We start from the raw sequence: 13,749 nt of genomic DNA on the forward strand, positions 1-13,749 counted from the left end.
GGCCTACAACAGAAGGAAAAAAGCACAGCTGCATTCTGTCCTAGGTACCCAGAAGATCCTTAGGGCAGTAATGACAATGGAAGTCTTCCTGTTGATATCAGTGGGCTTTGGAACAGCATAAAAAAGTTTTAATTGAGTTGCCTCCTGATGAGCATATGAAATATGTGTTTATGGGATGAAGAGTTCCCTTTTGAGTTTCTCAATCATCATGAACAGAAGCAAGAAAGAAAGGACTCATAAACACCTGCTGAAATACACATTTCATAGTACGAGAGAATATGATCTAATTTTCTGGAACTTTTGGTCTTTGAGTCTGTTACTAATTTCCTCAATGAGAAGTGTAGTATTTTGAGATCCCACAATAAACACAAAAACAGTGCAGGAATGCTTTACTGGTATGGCAAACTGTATAAATGTTGCTAAAGTGCATAAAGTGGAGAGAGTCCCTTAGGTTGCCGACAGAGATTACTGTATTCTAGAATTCCATAAACTGGTGCTTTACAGATTGTCCTTCATGTATTTCATCAGAAGAAGAGAAAGAATTGTTTGTTCTTGTATAGTGATTTAACTGAGAGAATGTAGCATAAAAGGCAGAAATGAGCTCTAAGACTATCCTGTTCTACTCAGATATCATAGAATTAGAGAATGGTTGAGGTTGGCAGGGATCTCTGGAGGTCATTATCGAACCCCTCCATTCAAACAGGGCCACCTACAGCGCATTGCTCAAGACCATGTCCAGCAGGCTTTTGAATATCTCCAAGGAGGGAGACTTCACAACTTCCTTGGACAACTTGTGCCAGCGTCGGTCACATTTTAAGTAAAAGAAATGTTTCTGATGTTCAGGGGAACCTTCTGTGTCTCATTTTGTGCCCACTGCCTCTGGTCCTGTCACCAGATACAACTAAAAAGAGCCTGGCTGTCCTCTTTGCCCCCTCACTTCAGGTATTTACAAAGATTGACAAATTCCCCCCAAAGTCTTCTCCAGACTGAACAGTCCCAACTCTCTGAGCCTTTTCTCATATGAGAGATGCCCTAGTCCCTAATCATCTTCATGGCCCTTCATTGGACTCTCTGTAGTATGTCCATGTCCTTCTTGTACTGGGGAGCCTAGAACTGGACACAGCACATCCATGTGTGGCCTTGCCAGGCTGAGTAAAGGGGAAGGATCACTTCCCTTGACCTGCTGGAAAAACTCCTCCTAGTGCAGCTGTGCTGCAAGGGCACATCTCTGTTTTGTTTTTTGCTTGGGTTGGGTTGAGTTTTTGTTGTTGTTGTTTTTTAATCTCTACAATTACGTTTATAATCTGTGCTTTGCATATGGCAAATGTTATAGGTCTGTTGATTCTTTTCAAACCATTACAGTAATTGAGACAGTTTGTGTTAAAACAATAGTGCATAAAACTAGTCTTGTTTTCCAGAAGGAGTTTTAGGGATGTAGGCTTAGTGAGACACTACTTTACTTTCTGGGACAGTTGTCAGTAGGTTTACTCAAGGGCTGAGTGATATAGTACCTAAAAATGAGAGTCACGATCTGGTCGACAGAATATTTATTCATCAAAATAGTTCATCAGAAAAGTACATGGACAAAATCTCCTTACTTCCATACTTAACACGTCCTTGCCAGTCTGCATGTCTTCACATAGCTTTTACATCATGCACCCTTCTCATGGTTTTTCCTCTGATATTTTTGCAGGTGTGCTACTGCCTATATTCTCTTAGCTGAAGAGGAAGCAACAACAATTGTAGAAGCAGAGAAGCTGTTCAAGCAAGCTCTGAAAGCTGGAGAGGGCTGTTACAGGCGCAGTCAGCAGTTACAGCACCATGGTGCCCAGTATGAAGCCCAGCACAGTAAGTTTCTTATGAGGGAATAGCCATTTCTAAGGGAGAGAAGTTCCAGGGAGTTATTTGGGGTTTTTAGGTGGGGGGTTTTTTTGTGTTCTTTCCCCTCTAAGAACTGTGCAATCAGTATTTGGCATTAGCTGGAATATGGCCCTAGAGCCCCAGACTATTCTGTTTCAGTGTTTTTGCTTGATTCTGTTGCTGAGCTATCAGTGCTCAGATTCCAGATATGCCTTTTCTTTGTCATGGCAGAAAATATTGTAGCATGAACTTAACAGAAAAGAAAAGGTATTAGAGCCAAAAGAGATCTGATATTTAGAAAATGCTGGACTCAGTTTAAGTTACACTGAAGTGCCTTTAGCCATTTTGAAAACATGGGTTCATGTTGTGAAAAAGTACTAAAGAATGATGGAAATAGGAGCGAAGTGATGCTTTGCCAGCTTTTTTCTGTCAGCTCTGAGGATAAATGGGTACACTGCGTTGTTCTGTGTAAAAGTTAATGAGACCCATTAAGGAGTGTGACATTTGAAAAGTTAGTTGCATATATTAAGAAAGGTCACAGAAACATAGAAATTAACAACTGGAATATTAGTGATCTAATTGAAAGTCTAGATTTTTAGTATGTTTTTAAAATTTTGAATAAGCAGATTTAGCTGTTTTGATATTTATTAGATACTCCTTGAATCCAAGAAAATACATGAGGGTTCACTTACAGTAAATTACCAAAGAGATAATAAAGCCAACAGTCTAGTGGCTACCCTAAGCAAAAATAACACCAATTAATTACATAAATACAAGCACTAACATACTTTGGGCATCTTCAGGTTTCTCAGGACCTGAATTCACAGCCTCTGGCTATCTCACATAATTTGGAGATTGCTGATAAAAATTGTACACAGTAAAACTATCTGTGATCTCTAGTTTCAAAAGTGTATGCAAGTCTGTACCTGAAACCCTGAGGTTTTATAAAGCTTGGGGGTAGTATTTCAGATATTTTTTGGTTGTAAAATGATATTTAGGATGATTTGTTTATTTTTGATGAAAGTAAAAATATAGAACAGCTGAGCCCTTGAAGCAGTTTTTGTGCTCTAGCAAGCTTATGGTTTTCTGTGAAACCTTAATTTGTGCACTCAATTCATCTTTAGTACAGAAAATTACTATGAAAAGTACACAATAAGTAATTAGTAAACTGTCATGATGCTTATGTTCAAGTTAACCTGGTTAAGTTTGTGCAGGCAGTTACAAGTATGGTATTTCTGTAACCAGTGTGTGCTAGATGACTACTCTCCTGGTCAAATTTGACACCCGAATCCTTCAGTATTTCAGCTGAGGAAGTAACCAGTTGAATCACAAAATTAAGTGCATTGCCACAGAGCAGGGGGGCTGAAAAGTGACTCCCAGCTCTGACTGTATTCAGGAGGGGCTTCAGGAGGGCCTAGGTGATACCACTTCTCTATACCACCCAGTCTCCCCTTGAAAATGTCAGTGTGCACCCGCAGAAATAAGAAAAATTCCAGCCTCAGATGGTGCCTTGGACAAAGGGGCTTCACGCAGGAGTCTCTTGATTATATGCTGGACTTCTGCATGGTTTACAAGGGTGGAGAGGAAGGACTGTGGACCGATGTGTTGCTGTTCCATGATTCTTAGAGGTCAGTTGTTCCATTTCTGGTCTTTGAAGTAAATTTTCAGATGAAAAGTGGGCATTTCATATTTTACAGGTGAAGCAAACTGTAATTTCTTGAACAACAGCATATGTGTTGTTCTAGCACATTGCTCTGCATTTCTGTTTATTCATGTGTTCCATCTCCTTCATATGGTATTTTATGTTAGACAGTAAATTTTAAGAGTAAATGGCTTTGAGTACCCAACTTGGCTTCTTTCAAGAGGTACTTGTTTACAGAAAACATGGGCGGTCTTCTTTTTAAGATTGCTCATGTTAGGCACCCCAAATTGTTAGTCGCATAAGAGAATTTTGTCCTGGAAGATTATCTTGATTTCATAGTAAGTAAAAGCCTTTTGACCATTCCTTCTGAAAAGTCTGAAAAAAGCTTAACCTCATGTGTACCTCATGTACACTATATAAGCATGTTGAAACAGATGTAACTAATAGATTGTGTATTAAATATATAGGAATCCATACAGAGATAAGGAATCAGGTAATATAAAATACAGCTAAAGAAATTCTTCCCTCCTTTATTTATGTTTTTCCTCCAAAGTGAGACCTTTCAACCTGCTGCTTAATCTATCTGAAAATTTTAATTACAGCTTTAAAACAATTTGTAGGTCTTTGGAATGTTTTCAGCACACATGTTGTTCTTATTATGAAAGGCTTGAAAATGTTAGGAACAGGCTAAAATCAGAGCACATACTATACCGAAAGATAATTTGTAGCAGGTGTCTTATATTTTCATGATATGGTAATTTTTTAGATGTTTAGCTTCCCACTTATTTCCTGTTGGCCCAGAAGTATTTTAAGAGTTCGCATTGGAAGTATAGGGAAGTGAATGAGAAATGAAAGGAATAAGAATTCTTGAAGAGAATAATTATTGCCGCTGCTCAGTTTCTGTCATCTTTACTGTTGGGGTGTCTTCTTGCACACAGGACTGTCATATCTGAAACATGTTTATTTGCCATCTGTAATTAGTGCTGTGGGGAATTTGAAGATGATAATTAGGTAACGAGTAAAGGCTGTAAACAGAAAGTTCAGCATGTACTACTTTTCTTCTAATCGTTAAGAAAAAGACTGTTAGAGTATGAGGATTTGCTTTGCTACTTCTCCTTATTAACAAGTATGTTTGTAAAAACTTTAAAAAAAGACAGGATGTAACATGCATTTTCATCAATGCCCATGTCTTTACCATGTGTGTGAATTGGTAAGTGTGACCACAGAGTTTTGTGCCAGTGTTAACCTCATAGGAGTTCTCCTTGCCTCACTTGAGAACTTGATGGTCTGTACCCTATAGTGCTTTCTATACCTTCAGATCTGCTTATGTTTCACAGGTGTAAGGCCAACCCAAGAGTGCTTATTTATCACACTGTATATCTGGAATCATTCCACTGATTTCAGTGCTGTTATGCCACATCTAAATCATCAGAATTTGGTATTTTTTTATTAAAATTCTCATTAAAATATTGATGGTAGTGAATAAGAAAAAAATGGCAAGAAAACTGTGTTTTGTGTTGGAATAGTAAATGAACCTTTGTTTTATCTTAATGCTGTTTCTTTTTCTTTTTATACAGGAAGGGACACCAATGTGTTAGTATATATTAAAAGGAGGCTGGCAATGTGTGCAAGGAAGCTGGGAAGGACCAGGGAAGCAGTGAAAATGATGAGAGATGTGAGTTTGGATTTCTTTCACGTGTGATATTTAGATAATAGTAGCATAGAAATGATCCACATTTTCTTACAAGTTAGGAGCCATTTCTGCTGCATTCAGCACTGCTGATAGTTGTTTTGTATGTGTAATGTACATAAAGATTAATTTAAGAGATCATTTATTTATAATGAAAGCAATGTAAAATACCAGATGGATGGTTACCCATGCACACTGAATTTCCCATCCTGGTACATGTGCAGTGGAGGGCAGTATTTAATTATTTGATCATGAAGTTAGTAATATTTTTTCTGAAGCATGTGACGAATGCTTCTTATTTAATAAGCACATCTTAAGTATTCTGTTTTCTCCTTGCAAAGCTGCAGTTTGGCTCTGTGCATTTGTGTCACACTTTTCAGACATGAGGACAGTGTTATTTATTCATGCAAAACCTATCACTGAAAGTAATTAATCTTTAATGAACTGAACTCCCTTAGAGATAGGGGTTGACTGTATCCCAGTTTTGTAGGCAGGGGAGCTATCAATGGTAGTCATAAGTCAATAAGCTACAAAACTACAAATTTGAAACACCAAACTAGCTATTTTAGAGATGCCAGAAGGGGCAGCTGTCTGCATTAGGCATTGTATATGTTTCAGAAATGTAAAATGCTCAAGTTTAAAGGTACCTGTGAATGCCCAGCAGTTCTTCAAGTGAGATCCCCTGGATGCAGATTAGGAACACAATTCTTTGAGGAGATGACTTGCATCACCCAAGGTAGCAAGTCTGTGACAGAAGGAGCAATGGAGCCCTAGAGCTTCTGGGCAAATGATGGTAAAACTGTTTTCTGTGTTTCTTACGCTATATATTCCAGCTCCCGCAAAAGTCGAGTAGAGATGAATCCAGCAAGAGTTCTGTAGGTTAGGCTGAAGGAGTTAAATTTCAAATGCACAAAATGAAATCCCAGACCAGAATGAAGCACCTGCAAAGTGTGCTTTAGGCAGCTCAGATGATTGATCCAGACACCTGCCTAGTGAAAAAGGAAATTCTTATTGCGAGTCAGTGGGAATTCTAATGTGAAAAGGCAAGTGACTTTCTCTGGAGCTGAGGCACTTGCATCAGTGGCAATAGGGCAAGTATGTCTGCCAGCTTGGAATCCGGTACCACCATCTTCTCCTGGAACTCTGGACCACTTATGAGTATTTTTTGAAAACATTGAGCAGGGTTCATCATAATAATGCAGGTCCTCATCCTGAATAATCTACCAGATGGGGAGTAACTTTGTTTCCTTACTCTCACTGGGGTTTTTTAAGCACACAACTCTCGATCTCCAGAATCACTAGAATTTGAGACTGAGGTGTTGAAAAAGGATTTGTCAAAAAAACAGCCGTTATATAGCTAGGAGAGTGAGAAAGAGGTATAAGGAAGAAAGACCTGGGTTTGCAGTCTTCTGGTCAGTTGAGGGAATGTTGATTTCAGAAACATAGTTTTCAGTCCAGCCAGCTCCACTGATTTTTCATGAATTTTGTTACACAGACAGTCTGGGACAAATGCTGAAATGTTTTGGGGACAAACATTGGAATTCCAAGTTCTGGCATTAATATACAAGAAAGATAAAATTTTGAATTTTTTATTCAGCTGACATACATTGTAATTATGGGAAATTCCAGAGCTTACTATGAGCTGCTGAATGTGTTCTCTGATTTATAGATAGGGCTGTGTGAAACAGATACTCTGTGAAGCTTTCTTCTGCTGATGTCAATATGTATGGATAGTTGTGTATGCAGGACACTGGATTCATGGACTTAGGTGGTCCCTCTAGTCCTAGGTTTCTTATGCAAAGTGAGAACCAGAGAGCTTTGATTATAATGAATGACTTATTCTGTCACTAGAGAGAAAATCGCCTGAAATTGATAAGCAAAATAGAAAAATGTGGATGTTAAGTACAACGTGGATCTCAAAAGGCAACAATAACAGGGAGACCCTAAGTGTCATTAGACACTTGAAGGACTGAAAACACTCCTCTACAGGAATGTTATACTAAAATTAAAGGACTGGATGCAAGACGAAGCAGGTATAAAGATAGAATTTCAGCTTCTGGAGCTTCAACTCAGATCAATGCATTCTGTGTTTTTCCACATACAGACACCGAGCCAAATCCTCAGAACTGAATTTAGATGCCAGTGGAGCTTTTCATTTTAAGCAACAGAGCTGACAATTATCAAGTCTCTAGGTGAAATATAAAACCAACAGTATCTCTAGGTCACAGCTACAGTACACTGGGAGCAAGAGGGGGGTCAAGTCAGCTTTGCAGATGCTTTTCTTAGACTGGTTTGGAGCTACTTATTTCTGATGAATGCACATCCTCCTTTTCGTCATAGAAGACATAAATAATACATTTATGAAGAACTTTGAAGAACATGAACCTGTCATTGAAGGCTTCAATGTGATTGATGAGGGAAGAGATGAATTTATTCATCTGAAAAAGAATATGAAGAATATGTTGGCTGGGGACTGCTGAATCTAGCATCAGGGGACAGAGGGCGGAGGCCCTGTTTGTGTTTGAAAGATTGAAAACAGGTTTCTCAAGACATGGAACATGATGGAAATGAAGTGTTAAGAGGTTCATGACACCATCTGGGAAATATGATTGGGATGTAGTGAGTCTTTGCCACTTTGAAAAAATAAAACATTTGAGAATGTTTAATTCATTGCATATATGAGGCCATCTTGAGGACATTACTGATGGATTAGATTGTCTTACTTGAATTTTTTGTAAGAAAAGACTGAGATCCTGCTTAAAACACCTTAGTGGAATGAAAATGAGTTGTTGGTGACTTAAGATTTTGATTTTATGGTTATATACACTGCTGATAGGAAAATCATAATCTTTAATATTATTTTGAAGGTAGTAAAAACCACGGTTTTTTAAAAACTGATTAAAAAACTTTAAAATCAAGGGTGCTTTAATTTAAAAACATGGGTAGGAATTTCTGTTGCTTCTGTGATTGATTTTGAGGTAGTATTTTTTTGCTGGCTTTTCTGCTTGGATGTAATTCATTTAGTTGAGTTGAATTAGTGAGAATTACAAACCTGTCATTTCCATGGAAACATGTAATGGAATCATACATAGGTGTCACTTTTGCTTGTATTTCTGATGATAATTATTTACTATATTTTGCTATAGAAACCAGCAGCTGTCACTATTTGTATATATTGAGTTAACTTGTGATCTCATTTTGATTAGTGTATTGTTGGAATAAGTCCACTGTGGTCAACAGAGTTATTCCAGTTTTATTCTTGTTTATACAGAGCGTGAGGCAACTAGATTGCTTTTACTGTCCCTGAGGAGAAAGTCTACAGTGCTGGTTGTTTTATTTGTTGTGCTGATTATGTTATGAGGATTTAAACTAGTTTGTTCTAAATGATATTGGAAAATTTAGTATGTGCAGAGGTGAACAGCTGTAATGGTGGCTGTGGGGAATCTTTTGTATCCCTTGGTGTTGAATCTTCATTGTGGACAATGTTACAAGCCAGGCAGCTACATGGTGATGAGCAAGGGTAGCCTTTTGTGCCAGCTGCTTTCTGTCTGCTCTTTTCGGATTCCCTCACCATTACAATGGAAGAAAACAGAAATGTGCTGGGTTTGTGTTTTGTGTTTTTCATTGATTGAAAACAGAGAGGATGTGCAGGGTATGCAAAGGCACTTCTCTCTGTGCTTCGTGGGCAGCTGGATCAGTGACTGCACCACTGAATTCAGGAGCAGACCGACACAGTTACTTCTCTTAACTGAGTCGATGGAACATCCAGGCGAAAATGCACCATGCAAGAAAGTGAATTGTCAAGTTAATTGGAGCTTCTTGGGATTGTTCTGGAGAACATTTGGCCTGTGGAACAAGCTTTAACTGAAGGGTGATGTATGTTTATGAAAGAGAATGGTGACAGGCAGAAGGCTTACTAGCGGACAAAGCAAACGGAAGCTCATAATTGCTTCCTCCTTCAGAGAGAAGATGAAAGAAACTCATTCTAGAGTGTATTTATCTCCTAACCCATGGCCCTGTGCTCCCTTGAAGACTGCTTTGCATTCTTCATAAGTATGTGTTTCTGAGACACAGTGAAGTTGCAATTTGCTCTATGCTTTGCAGCTTTGTTTATAAATGAGTGAGGTTTAGGGAGAGAAGAGGATCTCCAGGTCTTTCCTGGAGAAGGATAGAAACAAAAACACTTTTTAAGGGTCAGAAAAGTGCATTTTATATCTGGGATCAGTCATATCTGCTGAGAAATTACTCTTCAGATTCTGATAAAGGACCTAGAAGTCTACTTATTTCTGAGAACCTTGTTGAGGGTATTTCAGTTGGATGTGTTTATGTGTTTGTCTTGGTGCCCACCTGCAGTCTCTAAATGTGTATTTTATGCCACAGAAGACACCTAAGCAAAGCAGCTTGTATTGTTAGAGTGTTGCATGCTTATCAATGGACTGCATGATAAGTTCTTTAAACACTCAAGCTGAACTTAAAATGGTTTAAGAGGTTATGTCACTTGAAGGCTTTGAAAGGGTACTCAATCACACTAAATCAGTTTTAATGATATGGGTAGGTTGGGTTTTTATGACCAGTGGTGTTAGTGATTTTTGCTGGGATGATGGTTCTGCAAATCTGGCATACTTTCTTGGCAACCTCTTTTGCTAGGCTTTGAATAAGGATTTCTGTTCAATATTCTGTTGAAGTCTGTATTCTTGTGTGTGCATTGCTGATTTCCTCTTGAGTAGTGCAAATACGTAGCCAGGAGTGTTCTGCACATTGAATTATGAAGCTGTGTGAAACAAGGAGAGTACTAATTGCTAATAAAGATGTCATGATCCCTAGCAACTTAACACAATTCCTGCAGCTACTTGCATCAACAGCTACTGTCTGTCTCTCCCAAATGCTTCTGGGCTCGAGGCAAGGATTAGTGAGTCAGATTCTTTGGCTTGTTTTACATAGGTCAGGTTAGTCAGGCTACTCTGCCTTGAATGGGATTCTAGCTTTACTAACATCTATAGCGGTTGTTTTAAGTACCATTTATTACCATTTAATAAAATTTATAAATATTTATAAAAATATTTCTTTAGTACCATTTATAAAAGGGAAAGTACTTCTTAGTTAAATGAGACCAAGAGTTATCTCACAGATATTAGAAGAGTGCTATTCTTGTGAATGGTGATATTTGCCTGTCTTTACCAGTCTTCAGTTAATTCTTGTTCTGACACAGAATCACTGCAATAATAATAGCAAGTGATAAAAGCTGATTTTAATATTTTCTTATGTCTTTGTATTCAAATGTGGTTTGTTTTGTCACAGATTCACATAGTATGGCAAGTGGGAAAGGCAGGTTGGAACATCTCTCATTTCAGTGGGCTCTTAAACAAAATGTAGACTTCTGTGATTCCCCTGATGGTGTTTATCCCTTCCTTTTTTCTGCACATGACTCAGACCCCTCACTTTTATTTATGACTGTGATTCTGTGCAAAACTCATAAGCTAGAAATTTGGTGACTACAACCTAAACTGCTAATAATGTTTCTTATATAAATTATAGGTTTCCAGCATTGGGATTCTGTTAACCTAGAATATGGTCACATAGTCTTGGTAGGAGCCCTGGTAACTTGGATTCCTTTTTGTCCACCATCTTGCATCACTCCATGTTCAGAGGCTTTGTATTGTCCTTTAATTATGGTCTTCCATCTCTCTGGAATGTCCTAGCTCATTTTTGAGCTGCTAGATAGTTTCCTCACTTTAATTTCATCTAAAAATCCACTTCTAAAAATATGTCAGTTTCTACAAAAAGTACTTTGAGATGATTTTTCAAGGACTAATTCTGCTTCTGTCTACTGCTTTTGCCACCTCTTAGTAGCCACTTTTACTTTCAGGGAGAATTAGATGTAGTAAGTATGACTTTTCATGAGCAGGTTGATTCTAGTTGAAGGTGTCCCTGCCCACAGCAAGGGGGTTGGAACAAGATGATCTTTCGTGTCCTTTCTAGCCCAAACCATTCTATGATGCAAATAAAGGAATTTTTTTGAACAGGACTATGAGTAATGACTTTATTTTCATGCTTTGTAAAATTACTAATATTTGATGTAACAAACAATTATAATTTAGCACTGTTATTAGTTTTATATGGTGTGATTGTTTAGTACTAAATGTAGATCTGGAACAACTTGCACTCTTCTGGGTCCATGCCACATCTGCCTTTAAAATTCTCTTTATTCCTGAAATACATACATTTTTACAACATAGTCTAAATTACAGCATTTTCATAATTATATTCCTTAAAGAACTCAAGTCATACTGTGATAGTTTTCACTCTAGGCCTTCCTGGAGACCAGCTTGTAACCAGGAAGGAACTAGGAAGGTGACCACAGAAGTATTCCATGCTATTCCTTTACGTAATCCTCCAATTAAGAGAGAACATAAAGGCTGCGTGTTGTAGCATGTTTCCTTAGAGTTTGCATGTTTAGTAAGATATTTTTCACTCTATTGACTCATTGTTAATCCTACATTGAAGAGAAGTCATGTTACCTTTGAATATTATGGAGCACTTGGTGTAAATTCAAACTTAAAACTGAATATTGGCAGATTATAAACCCGTGCCATCCCACAGTTAGTGTAAGCTGGATCTGGGTCTCTTTTCTGACACTCTGAAGATGTTATATTTCCTGAATTCCACATATGGATGAAAATATGGGGGATCCTACTGCTAATCATTTGCAAGCTTCAAAACAGATCTGACAGATTTGGCTTCTTAGCTCCTATCCTCTCTGAGCTGTGAAAGAGTAACTGTGGAGCTGCTTCCAAACAAAACAGTGATTATTTGCCAAAAGGAATGCAGCACTTAGAGAAAGTAATGAATTGACAGAATCCTACTGTTGCTCTAATTAAGCAGAACTTTAATTCAGGTAGGTCCTGTGCATTTCAGATCATTTTCCAACTCAGAGAGCTATGAGAGGGTCTGTTTGCATCACATGAATCCCACTCACAGTGAGACTGTGCTTGAATGAGTTTGACTCCTAGGACCAGGAGTTAGACTAATTTTTAAGCATCTGTTAACAGGGCTTTTTTGTGTGCTAGCCTTAGTCTGCTGACAGTGTTTCTTCCCTTCTGTCCTTGCCAGGTGAGCTGGCCAGGAGAAGAACTAAAGATTGGTGTATCTTATTAGACATCAGAGGGTCAACATGGAGTAACGTTGCAAATGCCTCAAGCCCAGAATGAGCTTCAGTCAGAGCTTAGACATCTGAAAGGTCAGCTGTAGCCAATGAAGCCCACAGAAATGGAGGTTTCTGGTTTTCTGCTCAGAAATGGCTTGGAGTTTTGCCTTTTCTACCTTGTTCAGTTAACAGTTCTTGGAGATTATAGGTCATATACCAGAAAGCAGTTTTTGCAAAGCACTTGTGAAAATGACAGTGCTATCCGTACTGTGTGCTTGATTCTTCAATGGTGGTGGACAGGTTTTGCCATTTTAGATACCCACTGCAGGAACATATACACTAGGAATTAAGGTTGTAACAGTTTCACTGGTTGCATTGAATTTCCTTTGTTTGCCTGATGTTTTTTCATTTTAAGATGAATTCATTTTCCCTTTTTATAAATGCATTCAGTTGAATACATTGACCTGAAAATGTTTTTGTTTGTTTGTTGAGAAGATAGGAGTACAAGCAGCAGTGAATGGTTGCATGCACTGCCTGTAAAATATGTGACCATGCATACAGCCATAATGCAAACGGAGCATAGGTCTGTCAACACCAGGTTATATATAAGATCATTTGTTTATCCACCTTTGTATTCCCTTGAGTCCTGGGGTCTCGTTGTAGGCATAAGCTGCAGGTTTAAGCAGTTTTCTACACAAATAATGTTTCTTTGCTAATTGGTGCATGATGTTAATGTCATTACAAGGAGAATAACAGATGCAGCAGTTAAAGCTACATTCCTTGAAAATGTTAAAAAAATTAGATCTTAATGAGAAAATCCTGGTGACTGAGATATTCTCAGGCAAGGCAGTCTTCTTCATTAAGCTGTCCTTAGAGAGATAAAACTTGTTCCTCATCTAGTAAATCAGATGTGGATTTCCTTCTACCATAAAGCATTTTCTGTGATGATCATAGCTTCATATCCATCACAAAATTGTTGAACCTACACCCTGCAATGTAAATTGAGGTGAGTCTGTGAATACAGAGCTCCCAGAACTAGTCTTAAGATATCCAGTCTTATTTCCAGAATTTTTCTGCAAACTTATACTCCAAAAATATTATTTATCTAAAAAATTAAAACTTAATAATTATCTGCAAAAGCTACCATTTCTGTATATTTGTAGTATACCTAATGAATCTTTCAAAGAAAAGCAGTTCTACTTTCTACGCCTGTACGTATTTCCCCCCAAACGTGCAGAGCAATTAGAACAAAATATGTACTATCCCAGCCCCAGGTCTGAATTCCATCTCTAGAAAGTATTTTGATACAAGTTTGAAGTAAAATCCTTGTGAACATAGATTTGGTATGATGTGTTCAATAGCTGTTTGAATATCCTTATGTTGTAAGGAGGGAATACGATCATAGCCATGTGG

General features: G+C 38.0%; 1 protein-coding gene across 3 annotated transcripts in view; it reads left to right on the forward strand.

Annotated features, from left to right (window-relative positions):
* The window catches only part of ST7 (suppression of tumorigenicity 7), a 143,278-nt gene that overhangs the window by 93,473 nt on the left and 36,056 nt on the right, over nucleotides 1-13,749 (forward strand). For all 3 annotated transcript variants that reach the window (XM_027731059.2, XM_027731060.2, XM_039381001.1), the window contains 2 exons: nucleotides 1,694-1,848; nucleotides 5,080-5,177. In XM_027731059.2, coding sequence (XP_027586860.1) covers nucleotides 1,694-1,848; nucleotides 5,080-5,177 — 253 coding nt within the window. The remainder of the gene's footprint in view (nucleotides 1-1,693; nucleotides 1,849-5,079; nucleotides 5,178-13,749) is intronic.

This window comes from Pipra filicauda, unplaced genomic scaffold (assembly GCF_003945595.2).
Source record: "Pipra filicauda isolate LSUMZ 115617 unplaced genomic scaffold, ASM394559v2 scaffold210_size2929891_pilon, whole genome shotgun sequence".
NCBI classification, from domain to species: domain Eukaryota; kingdom Metazoa; phylum Chordata; class Aves; order Passeriformes; family Pipridae; genus Pipra; species Pipra filicauda.